Genomic DNA, 13,333 nt, shown 5'->3' on the forward strand with positions numbered 1-13,333 from the left:
CTTTTTAGTTATCTCCAAACACAGGAATCCAACAGCATTAACCTGCCTCAGCTGATCTCTGCAGAAGAGCAAGATGATGAAATCTTAACACCTTTTCATCAGTGCAGTCACACTAATGAATGAGATAATTAATGAGAACCCCAAACATATACCTGGTGCTTTAGTTCACATATCTAGCAAGTCTTAATAAGAAGAGATTCAATCATCTTAGCATATCAAATAAGCTGAAACCGAAACAAAATAACCACATCAATATTAAGTGACTTGTATCTATTTAAAATGCCACAGTTACAAAAAACAAATGCAAAACCAAAACCAAAGCAAAGCAACCAAAGCAAACAAAATCACAACCCCTCAAACAACCCTTTCATTTGTCAGAAACAGCTCACCACTCCTCAAACAGACCACAATTCGCATTAAATCTGATTGTTTACAATAGCATCTCGGGAATTTCTAGTAATCAAGCAGAAAAAAAGTTTACAGTGAGAGTGAAAAGAAATGTAACCTATCAAACTCCCTCCTCCATCCTTCTGAACGGCTCATGTATCTTAATGTATATGCCCTTAAATTCCAAGTAAGTAGAAATCCTCCAAAATACTGCCATGCTGCCATTTTGGACCTCTTTTATCCATAGCAGGTGAGCAAAGTTTGTACTGTCTGGAAGTAGCAACATCATAGACTGAACCATCCAGTTAACCACAACTGTATCTGAGCTGCCTTCATTTAAATTTCTTTCTGCTTTCATATGGCAGCCAGTAGTGTAAGAATCTTAACACAAAACAATGCCATGAAAAAAGTGAATTAAAAATGGAATTAAAAATTAAACCTAACAAATCCTACTCTGGAATGTCAGAGTTTTAAATATATATATGTGAAAAAAATATTAGGAAGAAAACAAGAAAAATACAAGTCTTCATATTTTCCTAACTTCCTAATTTTAATATAGTCTCATGTTTATTCTTCAGCTAGGTTAACTTAAATTTGCAATTGAGATGTTTTGCATGAAAGCAATGTGTGCTGTAACTTGAACATTTCATACTGAAATCTACTGTAGATCCAGTCCAAGAAGACACATGCAAACTTGAGAGTTGAAAGGCAAAAACATGAGGTGAAGCCGGGGAAGAGGACTGCAAGATATGATTAAGAGCAGAAACAAAGGTGAAAAAAGGAAGCAGGAGGAGGAAAAAAGGCAGCAGGGGAAAAGAAAATAACAGCCAAGCAGCAACTGAGCATGCACCACCACAAACATGGGAGGATGGGGTAAGTGTACTGTAAAGTTACTTTGCTATTCTGTGTTGTGCACCTCCCCTGAACCAGCCCGCCAAGGAGAAGGCCCTTCAATTAACAATCTTGATCTGTTTTGAAAAGTGTGTTCTTTAAAGAAAATCTTGTCAAATTGCAGCCCCTCTGCCACAGTTGCTTCAGTCTGCAAAGTCACGTCCGCACCTACTGCCATTACCAATATGTAACTATCTGTTTGTGTGCCAAATGCCCCAGGCAAGCATCTAACTTGGCAAGTGTGAAGGAAAAGTATTTTAACAGCTAGCACATAACTTGTGAAAGCAGCAACTGAAAGACCCTAAAAGAGAGGGGAAAACTGAAAAAGTAAATACTCATCCCTTTCAAATATGTGAGTGAAAGCTGCTAAGACCTGAAACAGGCAGACACCAACTCATAACCTCTCCTAAACATCTCTTCATCAGTTAAGCTGAAACTGCTTTATAGTGCATATGGAAAACAAAAGAATGAAAAGAAGGTATAAAATAAGTGCAACTTTTCAGAATTCTGCATTTTTTCTCACATAATATTAGAAACTGATATTTTTAGTTGCAAAACTTGCTCAAAAGTGATCTATAGTACTGATTCTTCTGAGTAACCATTTTCAGACTTTCTTTACCATGAAAACTACTAGAAACAGACTTTGTTTTAATTACTTATGTAAAATCTCTATTCATATTTCAGTAATTACACTTTAATTCAGAGTTTTCTACAAACGATCAGTAAAAATGACCTATACTCACAGTTTCATGCATTTTCTACTGCATACACATAGACCATACATCTGCTTTCTTCCAATCCCAACCACATTCTTTTTAAGAATTAAAGAAAATACTGAGATACAGATGTACCGACAAGTTAAGATATACTTATGGGGAGAAGCAGGAATAATACAGTTTTCCTTGAGAAAGAAAATAATTATATATCGACTTTCTGGGACCAGTGCCATAGGAATATTATAAAAATTTAAAAAAATAACTATAAAAGAAGGGTTCTGAGAGGTAATAAAAATCCTGGAACTTGTAAAAAAATGCATAAATGCAGTGAATAGGGCCACCTGAAGTCACAATTAAGATTTGCAATAAAACCAATGTAAATGTTTAAGAGCTTTCCTCCTTCTTTTGGAAGACTGTCATTATATCCTCTATGTCATTGACTACAATATCTAATAATTAACCTATGCACTAGCAAATAGTAGATTAATAAAGGGGAATCAGAAAGGAATCAGCCTCACAATAAAATGAAGGGCTGTCTCTGGTGTTCAAGTGATTCTGAAGCAGTTTCCTCATCTACCTCTAGAAAACTAGGGACACTGAGACAAGCTACTATCATTACGTGTTTTTTTCCCCATGCTGAACCATTTTATTGTTGTAAAATACACTGTAGTGGGAGAAAGAATATCACCATAGCTTTGCTAATCAGCAACTCTTTCAGATTGTTACTGCTGCAAATTAGGTTGATTCATCATTTGAATTTTGAAAAGAAAGAGAAAGAAAAAATGCTAGGGGTAGGTGTCTGTAAAAGACCTATTCCAATTCCACAAGGATAACAAATGCAACGAAAGAGATGGGATTTAAAGGTCAAAGCACATATGGCAGACATGATATTGAGAAAAGGAGGTTATCTCTTACCATATCTACAACTGTGAAATTTAGCATAGAAAGAAGTTACATCATCACAGCATATATACGTCAATGGCAAACTACTGTAGAAAACTTGGAAAGAAATCTCTAAAACTCAAACTGAACAGCTGGGTAACATGCACATGTACTGTACCACATGAAAAACTAAAAGCTACATGTTGGTATTTTGAAGAAAGTTCTGAATATGCACTTCTCTATTTAAATATGATGTATAAGATTTTAAAATTTTGTTATTATATAACGCCACAGTTCAGTTCATCACATAGAGACAACAATGTTATTGATTGTAATGCCACCTGCTTTTCATAAAGGAACATTTCAGTATATAAAAGTTAAAAATTAAGGGGAAAAAATGCAACAACAAAAAATATATTGCAAACTAAGTAAAGATCAAAATTCTGAAGACTATGTGTGGCACACTGACACAGTGCAAGCAATTTTATTATTAATAGTTTCTACTGTAACAAACTAGAAAAAAATCTGGAGGTTGTAAAACAGACAATCCATGAAGCATCACACCACCACAATAATACATGACGCACCAAGGCGTTATATAATAGCAAAATCAATCTTAAATTATGGGGAGTGATGTTAAAAATATGTTTTGGGAATGATGTGTGTGTGGAGAGGGTGGCAATACTGTGTTTGTATGCATAACTATATGGTTGATATTTCATTTTCAGTTGTCCATATACAAAACTACAGATCTCAAGCACAGTCTAAGCAGTTGTGGAAATGACCTTCTTTATACATTTTTGAGCACATTTCAGTCACTGACTGTTCAGTGTCAGAATTATAATTTCTTAACAGTAATTTTTTCCAATGCAATAACTCCCAAAAAATTGAAGTAATTATTTCAGCCTCGCAAAGATGCCATGAAAATCCACTCAACCAGGTACCAAATATATTTGTCATCTCTTACCAAAATAAAAATAAAAATGATAATGCAATGAAGTGAGTAGTTTACCAAGATCATAGTATACACAAAGATTTCACAGGGCTGCAATACATGTCTTGATAGTGTGTGGTTGCATACTTGTATAATACTCAAATACTTTTAACAGACATTTTATGTATTGTATTCACAAGACTCCTGCATTCCCCGTACCCTCAACTGGTACTGTGCAACACTTTCTATAGAACAAGAACAGTACAAGCATGGAAAAAATTAATAACCAGTCACAGTAACCCCCTAAGTATTATATACCCTCTCATTTCTTTGGTGCAAAGAGCAGAGGTTGCCTCAGCTACCCCTATTAACAAGAACACAAATAAGAGACTGGTTGACAGAAAAGCTGGTTGTAGATGCTAGCAATCATAATTCCAACTAAAAGTCATAAAGAAACACTTGACACAGTGCTAACAGTACTTTTCTACTGCTGTGATTTGCTTTTTCCTTAATCAAACAGTTAAAAGGGTATATAAAAAATACTTACATGCATGCATGTGCACACACGTGTCTTTACTGGTTCTTACTCTTTGAAGGTGAAACATCTACCTTGTTTCCCCAAAGCCCAGTGACAGTTTCCCAACAGCATTATGTGGGAAGGACATCTTGGATAGCGGAAGACCATCTTACTAAATAGTAAATATATTTGTAATACTTTTTGGGTTTGTTTAATGCAGCTTTTAAAATCTATTATCCATGTCTGAGGTAATGATATAATCAGTTAGATTGTTTTAATATTTTTCTCAATTTTTTGGCCCCAAATAAGCCTACAACACACAAGTATGTTTATTCATTAAAAGCTGCTCTCAACAGCTGGGGGTGGTTTAGGTAACACAGATATGATTGCAGGGAAAGACGAATCACTTTAAAAGTCACACAAGAATGGATTCACCTTAATTTTGTTCTTTAAAACAGTCATCCAATTCGGCTACATGATATCCTGGTAACATCTTTATAATTCAGATTTCTAATTAGCCTCAGGCAAAGGTTCCACCTTGCAGATGAGAGCTAGTAGCATTTTAAATAGCATAAACATAACCCCAGGGTCAGAGACAAAAGTCAAGTAGCCCATTTTACATATATACTTATATATTTATTTTCAGTGACAAAACCATGAAATGCAAGGAAACATATTCATCAATAATGCTACAACAATATAGAATTAATAGCTACTTATAAACTGTAAGCTGACATATCTACTTTGCTCACATTTCTGAAGAGACATTCACAGAGTTTAATACACATTGCAAAGTAAAGGGATAGGAGTTATAAATGTACTTTATTAACGTTTTACCAGATGAATTTCCAATAGTCAGCAAAATAGCTTAAATTAAACTGTAGTTCAACCAAACAAATCAAGGTATGTCAAAAACAATAGGAAATGGATAGCACACTGCATTAAATTAAAAAAACTAATATTAGCTGAAAAGTGAAATGCACAGCTTAAATTTAGACTGAAAAAATGGTTTACTCCGTAAGAGGAAAAGGTGCACCTGGAGTAGGAAACAGGGGAAAAAAAGACTATTCACCTGACCTGGTGCTTTAATAAATATGATGCAATCACTCTTGAAGATTGACTTAGGCCAGTCATTTTTAACACATCCAATACTGTTCAAATTTGTTCACTCTTACTTTATGTTACAATATAATAAAAGCTGCTTTCATAGATTCTCTCAGTATACCATAGCTCTATTTATATATTATATATAATATATATAAATCCTGTATCTATAACTGGGATACATACTAAAATACTTGAAAAACCATTCTAAAGATTTGCTATATAATTAAAGATGCCTTTGCCTCTGTAACAATAATATTTACCCCAATACATTAAAAGTGCTTGTCATGTCTTCAGAAATGCAACTCTAGGACCCCAGACACCAGAATGGCTGTTGGTAAAACGTCTGGGACTGAATAACAACTCTTAAATTTCTGTGTATGAAGGAAAAAGTGAAGATAACAGACTAATACAAACACAGTAAGATGCCCCCTCCCACATCCCTGTGGCCACTCCTCTTGGAGCAAGAAACAGAGGAATGCAGAAAAGGAGAAACAGTTGTATTGCAAAACCATATCTCCATGCTGCTTACTGGAAACTCTGCCTATACTGACCCCTAAACAGCAATTACTGAGAAACCGTACAGTTCAGGATAACCAAATATACTAGACTAAAACCACAACAAACCCCAAAACACATTCCATTTCAAAGCATCCTTTCAGTGCCTTCAAGTATTTGACACTGCACAAAGGAGCTCTTCACACAGTACAGAAAAGATGCATAGATTAAAGAAAATTTAACATACTCTCAGATATTGTGCCAAATTCATAAAAACAAAAAGTAATTAGTGTACCCCTTGAAGTAACAGCCCAGATTTTCAAACTTAACAGGAAAACACACAGAAAACAAGTCCTAGATTCACATCACTAGTACCGAAGCTGAATTATGAAAATGAGATGCAAACCTAAATGTATGGATGTATTATTAAGGTTCCAGTCATTCCCCACTGTTTTCAGTCATCCCCATCAAGGGAAACGGAATTTAATCAATAACATAGCTGCCAGTACTTAAAAAATTAGTTCAGTTGATTTAGGCAAGATTAAGCGCTGGGTTTTTTTTTTTTGGCAACTGAAATAGTCTTATTTTAGGGAAAGATCTAATTAGAAAATTCAAGAGTGATAGATGATAAATTTCTTTCAAAGAATATTTGTTATATTCAGATTTTTAAAGCGAATTTTAAATGATGATTAACAATTTTGCACTAAGTTTACAGTCAAAGTGTAAATTTAAGTTTAGATAAACAAACTGTACTTAACCGAGCGGTTCACCAACCAGGTTCACTTATAGTGGGAAAATAATAGGAAAAAAGGAAACTGTTATCTTGCTGTTTGAGGTTCTCTGCCGATACTGTGGCTGAGGAGTACAATTCATGTCCATTTTGATACAATTCATGATGTTCACAAAGCATAACCTGTACTGCAATGAATAAAACTGATTTGAAACTTGACCCCCTGCTCCCAGTATTACTGTACGCATACCCAAAATTGACTTTTCAAAAGCAACAAAACACCCATTCTGTTTGTCTGCTTCAGTTTTTCTAGAAACAAAATACATATAGGAAAGATTCATTTAACACTTTAGGTGGGAGGGGAAACAGGAGAAAGATTTTTCAGTTCTGGAAGGTTAGAAACATGTTCCATTAATAAGAATTAATTCGAATATTAACGGAAAGCTTAGTGAACAATGTCCGCAGTTCATATGAAGCAATACTTCCTGCTCAAACTAGGAATACTTTTCTCATTAAAAAAACCCCTCTCCCATACAAAAAAACAGAAGCTAGTAATACTGCAGTCAGTAGCTTTGAAGTATCAGGTTCAAACTGAAGGTAGCAAGAGGACACTGTATAGTTGGTGCCAACAGAATTAGAATTTAACAAATGAGAATCCAAAAATACCCAATTATATGCCAACAGAATGGAAGTCAAGTTAGAAGCCAAATGATGATCAAAAAGAATCAGAGACATGCCAAAATTGGCCAAATATTCTCTTTTTCTATTTCAATCACTGAGTAGATTTGTATTAAAGAACGAAGCCATCAGCAATATGCTGTTACAGTAAGTCACCCACATACAGTTAGGACCAGAGCAGGGCATATGCTCAGTATGACCAGAGTACACAGCAACACGGAACAAAAAAGAATAGTCTTCTGGCAACATACTTTACTTGTTTCTGCAGGATAAATGTACAATGCCAGTATGCTGGAAGATGCAACTACCTGAGAAAAAGACAGGAGTATTTTTTGGGGTGGAAAGTAATACATACCCATCCTGGTGAAAGTTTAGGGTGAATTTCTTCAAACAAGAAATTAAATTTGCCAGTGTGGCTGAATTATGAATTCTATGAATCCCTAAAATTTGGAAATCTCTGTTACCCTAAATATATACCTAGATTATATATCTAGAATAAGTTCTTGCATATTGTAAGAACTTTTTGCCCTTTGTTTTTTCACTTTTTCTTCTATCTAGCCATTAGAAAGGATTACTTTTTTACCATTTCTATTTATTTTAGGCTTGACAAAATTATAATTCTGGATCCATGCTTTCTTTCCTCTAGTCATTGACGCTGTAAGTTAATGCTGCAACTAAGGAAGTACAGGACTGTGCAGAAATAATTTTTGTATTAACAATTACATCTGATCAATAATCTCAATCATTGTAACAGCAGCAAATAAAAGTGACTGTAAATATAATACACAAGATGACTACACAGCTTTTAAAACTTAATTGTTAACACGATCCATCAGAAAATGGAGGATTGTGCTAGTCTTACACTTTGGAAAATGGATGCATTAAGTATGAGTAACCTACCCAAGGCCACAAAGGCAAACATTATCAGCCAAGATAAAAACTCAGAAGTTCAGGCATCAAGCCCTCTGTGCAGACTATAGCAGTGTCTGTGTAGACTATACACTATAATAGAGTGATAAATCTTATCCAATATTTGAAAGCCTATGCCAGCAAGGAAGTTCTCCACAGAATTAAAGAATTTATCATGGTCAATCTGTCATTTCAGCTGAGATTTTTCTCTTTTTTGTCCATTGCTGAGCAACATAAACACTTCCAGTGAAGTCCTTAGTGTGATAAACCATGTGGTGCACGTGTGTACACACATTTGAAAAGGACAAAGCAATTCTTATTTCATTCAGTTAATATAATGGAAAAGTTTAAACGCTCCACTGTTTCTTCTTCCAAAGTGGACCTACCATAACTTGTGATTCCTATGATCAGTTTTCTGTTTTTATTTACAGGAAGATCTCTTATTTGTTAGAATCTCTGACAAAAATTATTATTCCTATATCCACTATCCTGAGAATTTCTAATCTGTAAAGATCTATGAGAAATTTAATGACAGGATCAATTTACTACTCCGAAGAAGTTAAAACCAAAAAAATATTTGGATAGGGTTCAGTGGGGAAGAACAGGACATACTTCTCATGAATTATACTATACTGACAAAGATTATACTGCAAAGATGATGTGAAATGTAATGAAGGCGTGGGTGAGAGGAAATACAAAAAAACCTTTTGCATGCACAGAGACAACACTTGGACTCTAATTACTGCCATTTAAGCAACAAACCTGTCCAGCTCTTTTGAGAGTTTTCCCCATTTCATGCACAACTGAAGAGATCCTAATTTTAATACCATGCATATCAAGCAGTGCCTTTGGAGAACCGTATAACTGAAATCTTAAGCCAAAATATTAAACAGGAAAAGGAAAGACCTGCAATGCAAATCTGCAGCTCACAGAGAGGAATCAATTTAGAGGAATGGTAAAAAAAACAAATAAAGGCACAAGCCTCTGGTAGGTGTGATAACAATTTGAACAGAGGGTAACAGTGGTCAAGCAATTCCAGGTGTTTTCATGAATATGTATACATTTGTAGTGGATCTGCATCTATTTAATTCAGCTTCTACCTTCTTGGTGCTCTTCAGTAATCAAGTATTTGATTTGTAAGATGCTACATCAGTGCCAGCAGGCACAAAATGGTATGATAAATACACTCCTCACAAAATATAAAACCCACACTCTTAGCGAAGAAAGCACATCTTCAGCTAAATGGAAATCAATATTTCCCTTTAATATTTTTAAAATAGCTCTGCTCAGCCACCTAAAGAGTCCCAGTTGCCACAAAAAGTCATACAAACTCCAAGCCCCGCTCTGTTTAAATTTCTATTCCATAGCTCACATCATGAATGCGAACAGGATTCTTCTTGCTTAACTAGACCGTAAGAAATTTTTTTAGCAGACCAAGTGAAAAAACAAATCTGATAATTTTTCCATTTTAGCAATTCATTTGAAATCAGTTCCATTGGAGAAGCATCAAGTCATTGGTTCTTGTTTTATCACACGCTTTATAAAGACAGGTTTGTTACAACAGCCTTGAAGGGGACCGGCAGTTAGGTTCCCACTGGTCACATTCTTGGGGAGAAACACCTTGGAAGAACTGTGATTCAATAGGACAGGGCTTTTGCAATTTAGAGCTGTGTATCTCTCGGGGACTAAAGCCACAGAATTAATGCCAGGTGGCACTACTGATTTCGCAGGGAATAAAATTTTGTTTTGTTCTAGAACAACATGTTTTACAGAAGAGGTGGAGGCACCAGATAGTGATTCTTTTATCACTTCATTTGGGATCTTGCTATACAGGTAATTGGGGGCATTATTTTCCATTACATCTGACCAGGCCCTGTAGCGAACCTCTGCAGATCCCCAGTAGTGTCTAATAGCAGACTCGGAGCGATGGCCTGTCACTGCCATTATTTCTCTAGGCCCCAGTCCTGCTTCACACAGCAGCTGAACGGTGGTAGTTCGGAGAGAATGATTGGTGTACCGCTGAGAGAGTCGGGCTGCCATACTTATCCTGGGCATCATGGTACCCAGGTAGTTCACACCCATTGGTTCTCTTTTGTACCAGACAGGCTGCTCTTGCATTTGCTCTGATGTTAGCTTTAAGGGGTGCAGATAAAAGGCAGGGGGTTCTGGAGGCAGCTTGGACAAATAAAGTTCCAATGAAAAAACAGGACAGTTTGGGTCACCTGGCATATCATACATTTTACCCATTTTATGAGGATCTTCTCCATTTTTTCCTTTGCCAGGATACCTAAACATAGCATATCGACGCCCATTCTTGTCCTTCTCAACAATGAATGCATCCGGAGCCAGATCTCTCAAAATTTCCCTCCCTCTCTTGGCGAAATGCAACTGCAAATCAAACCACACCTTGTTGACGAGTGCCAGTGGACTGTGCAAACCCAGCACACCAGATTGCTTAATCTTACGCAAGTCCTCAGCAGCTATAGGAGGATGGTGGTGAGTCTCATCCTTCCCCTGCATGCGCAGCATCTTCAGCACGCTCACAAAGACCATGTTTGCACTAGCAAACTCTTTGTCCTTCATTAAGCAAATCTGACGATTATAAGGTGGCATTTTGAGATGCCGGTTTAAGCCGGCCCGCATTGACTTGTAGCTTGCCACACTGTAGGTATTTCCATCATGATTTCTTATTGTGTAATAAAACTCTCTTAAGATATCATTAAGTTCACTTACTGGGACCAATTCAAAGCTAGGATCCTTGCCATTTTTGGCCAGCCACTGTTTTAATAGGTTAGCTGCCCAGCCAGTCTGCTTGTGGGTGTTTTTGATGCTCTTAGCATCCTCTTCCTCTTCCTCCAAGCCAAAGAGGACATCCTCAGGGAAGTTAAAATTCGTCTGTGCTGCTTCTAGTGCTTCTTTATTTTCTGATGAAGTCTCTTCCTGTTTCAACTGCTTTTCGAAACAATTGATCAAAGTTGTACCATCAAATATGCCACAGGTATACGGCACACAGTGAACTACTTTTTGATCTGAGAGTTGTGAAGCGTGGAGTAATATGTAATATTTTGGATTTAATGTAACAAAAAGCAGGTGGCATTAACTGGATTTTTCAAATGATATGGCATGTCAATTCCATATCTCACTACCCAATTAAAATGTATCAGGTCTTTTTTAACCATGGCATTACACATTAACTGATTGCATGGAAAGCAAACCTAGAACATACACTACAACAGAAGACTGAAAACTGGAAAACATCCTATGTCTTATTTCCCTCCTCCCTGCTCATCTTCCATTGCTAAATGCCACTATCATACACATTCTGTTTTTCCAAGTTTTTTTCTTGGTTTCAGACTCTAACTGAAAAAAAATTCCAGAATATGCATCCTATACTGAAAATTAAATCTTAAAATTGTACTTCTGTCATCCATTCTGGTACTGGATTTCCTACGTATCAAGTACAAGTGTTTTAATAGCTATAATCCACAGGTATCTTGTGAAGTTCCAAACAACCATTCTCTATGAAATGCCTTAATAAGAAGGTAGAGTGAGGTACAGTTTATACACTAAAATACCTTTAGGTAGTCTGGTTACCTTTGCCAGACTATTTCTGTGACAGGTGAAAACCAGAATATTGTCCAGTATATTTTCTTCTTGCTTTGAAATACAATTTAGATTTAACTGTACTTTGAAACACTAATGAATTTGTAAATTTTGGCTAGAAGAAATTAATTTTATTCACCTTAATAAAATGACTTCTAACAGCAACGTATAACTATGAGGTGATTTCTGAAATACCTATATACAGAAAGAAAATAATTTATGAATAATTCTAAATAGTTTAATTTCAACCTTTACATTTCAAAGCAAGTTCAACAAATTTTAGACAAGGAATCCAGAAGTACTACATTTTCTCCTTTATCATGTAGTAGCTATTCCTGAGGAAAGCTTCTTTTCCTTTCTGTTTTCCTATGACATATAGCAATCATACATAGAATTCCAATTTTAACTTCTGGATTAGCGCAGAAATGAGAGCACTTTCATAATGTATAAAGTATTTGTAGCTTTAAGTTCAAGCCCTTCAGACAAAGATGGGGCAGGTTTTCTTTGTATATTAGCTCTGTTTTATCAGACAAATTTTCAGTGTGCTCCTAATTTACTAACTCATCTACCTACACAAACCCCATCAGAAAACTTCTGAAAAGATTATCAGAAGCTCATGCTCCAAATAATACTCTGAATCAGAAGAAGAAAAATACAAACAGACAGAAACTAGAAAGGATGGTACAAAAAGAAATTAAAACTGTTTCATTATAAGCAATAAAGGTAGAGAACTTTTCTCCTGTGGATTGTAACTTTAGAATTTTATAAAGAAACAATCAACAGCCTACCTGTGTTGTTCCCTCAGCAGTTCGCTTGTTTGCCGAAGTATCTGTTGGTGGCCTGCTTGTCTGGCTGTCTGGGGGGTCAAGAAATTGTTCATTTGCAGTATTTAATCAGTACTAATTACTGCTATCCACTATACAAATTTGGAGACAATATTCAAAACTGTTTGATACTAAACATTCAGTATGTGGCATATCTAACTTTTAGCCCTTATTTTCAATTCTAAATATTCAAGTTTGATTAAAGTGTTCCCTTCCTTGTATATTTGACAGTGTATTATAAACATTTTATGAGCAATACTCTTGCCTATTTGAGTACAAAGTATAACTCCAACCTCTCCTCTGTCTGTATGCAAACTGACATAATACTAAACTGAAAAAATATTACAATTATTAAATATTTTTGTATCAAAAAAACTGACTGAAAAATGGATGGTTAAACAGACTACAAAATGTATAATTGAGACAATTTGTGCAGGAAGACTGAGTATCTTTACTAGCTCAGCCAAGTATCTAAATGTATCTAAACTTAAGAAGTTGCTTGAACATTTGATGTAAACATTTAAATCCAAATTCTCTCTCTTTTTATTTTAACCAGTGCTGGCCCAAATCAGTGTTTCAATTCTGGTGAGAAAACTACATCCACTAAGGCTATGTGAACTGCATAAAATGGGATACATTTTTTGGACACACAGGTCCTTC

At 35.6% G+C, this 13,333-nt stretch overlaps 1 protein-coding gene across 11 annotated transcripts in view; it reads right to left on the bottom strand.

Moving 5' to 3' along the window:
* ATF7IP (activating transcription factor 7 interacting protein) overlaps positions 1–13,333 on the bottom strand; it is an 86,251-nt gene that overhangs the window by 16,904 nt on the left and 56,014 nt on the right. For 8 of the 11 annotated variants that reach the window (XM_027654103.1, XM_027654092.1, XM_027654168.1 and 5 more), the window contains exons 10-11: positions 12,638–12,705; positions 10,980–11,198 (exon numbers count right to left, since the gene is read on the bottom strand). In XM_027654103.1, the coding sequence (XP_027509904.1) occupies positions 10,980–11,198; positions 12,638–12,705 (287 nt within the window). The remainder of the gene's footprint in view (positions 1–10,979; positions 11,199–12,637; positions 12,706–13,333) is intronic. The other 3 variants (XM_027654160.1, XM_027654154.1, XM_027654147.1) reach the window with 2 other exon arrangements.

The sequence above is a fragment of the Corapipo altera genome, unplaced genomic scaffold, assembly GCF_003945725.1.
Source record: "Corapipo altera isolate COAL_440 unplaced genomic scaffold, ASM394572v1 1, whole genome shotgun sequence".
Lineage (NCBI taxonomy): Eukaryota > Metazoa > Chordata > Aves > Passeriformes > Pipridae > Corapipo > Corapipo altera.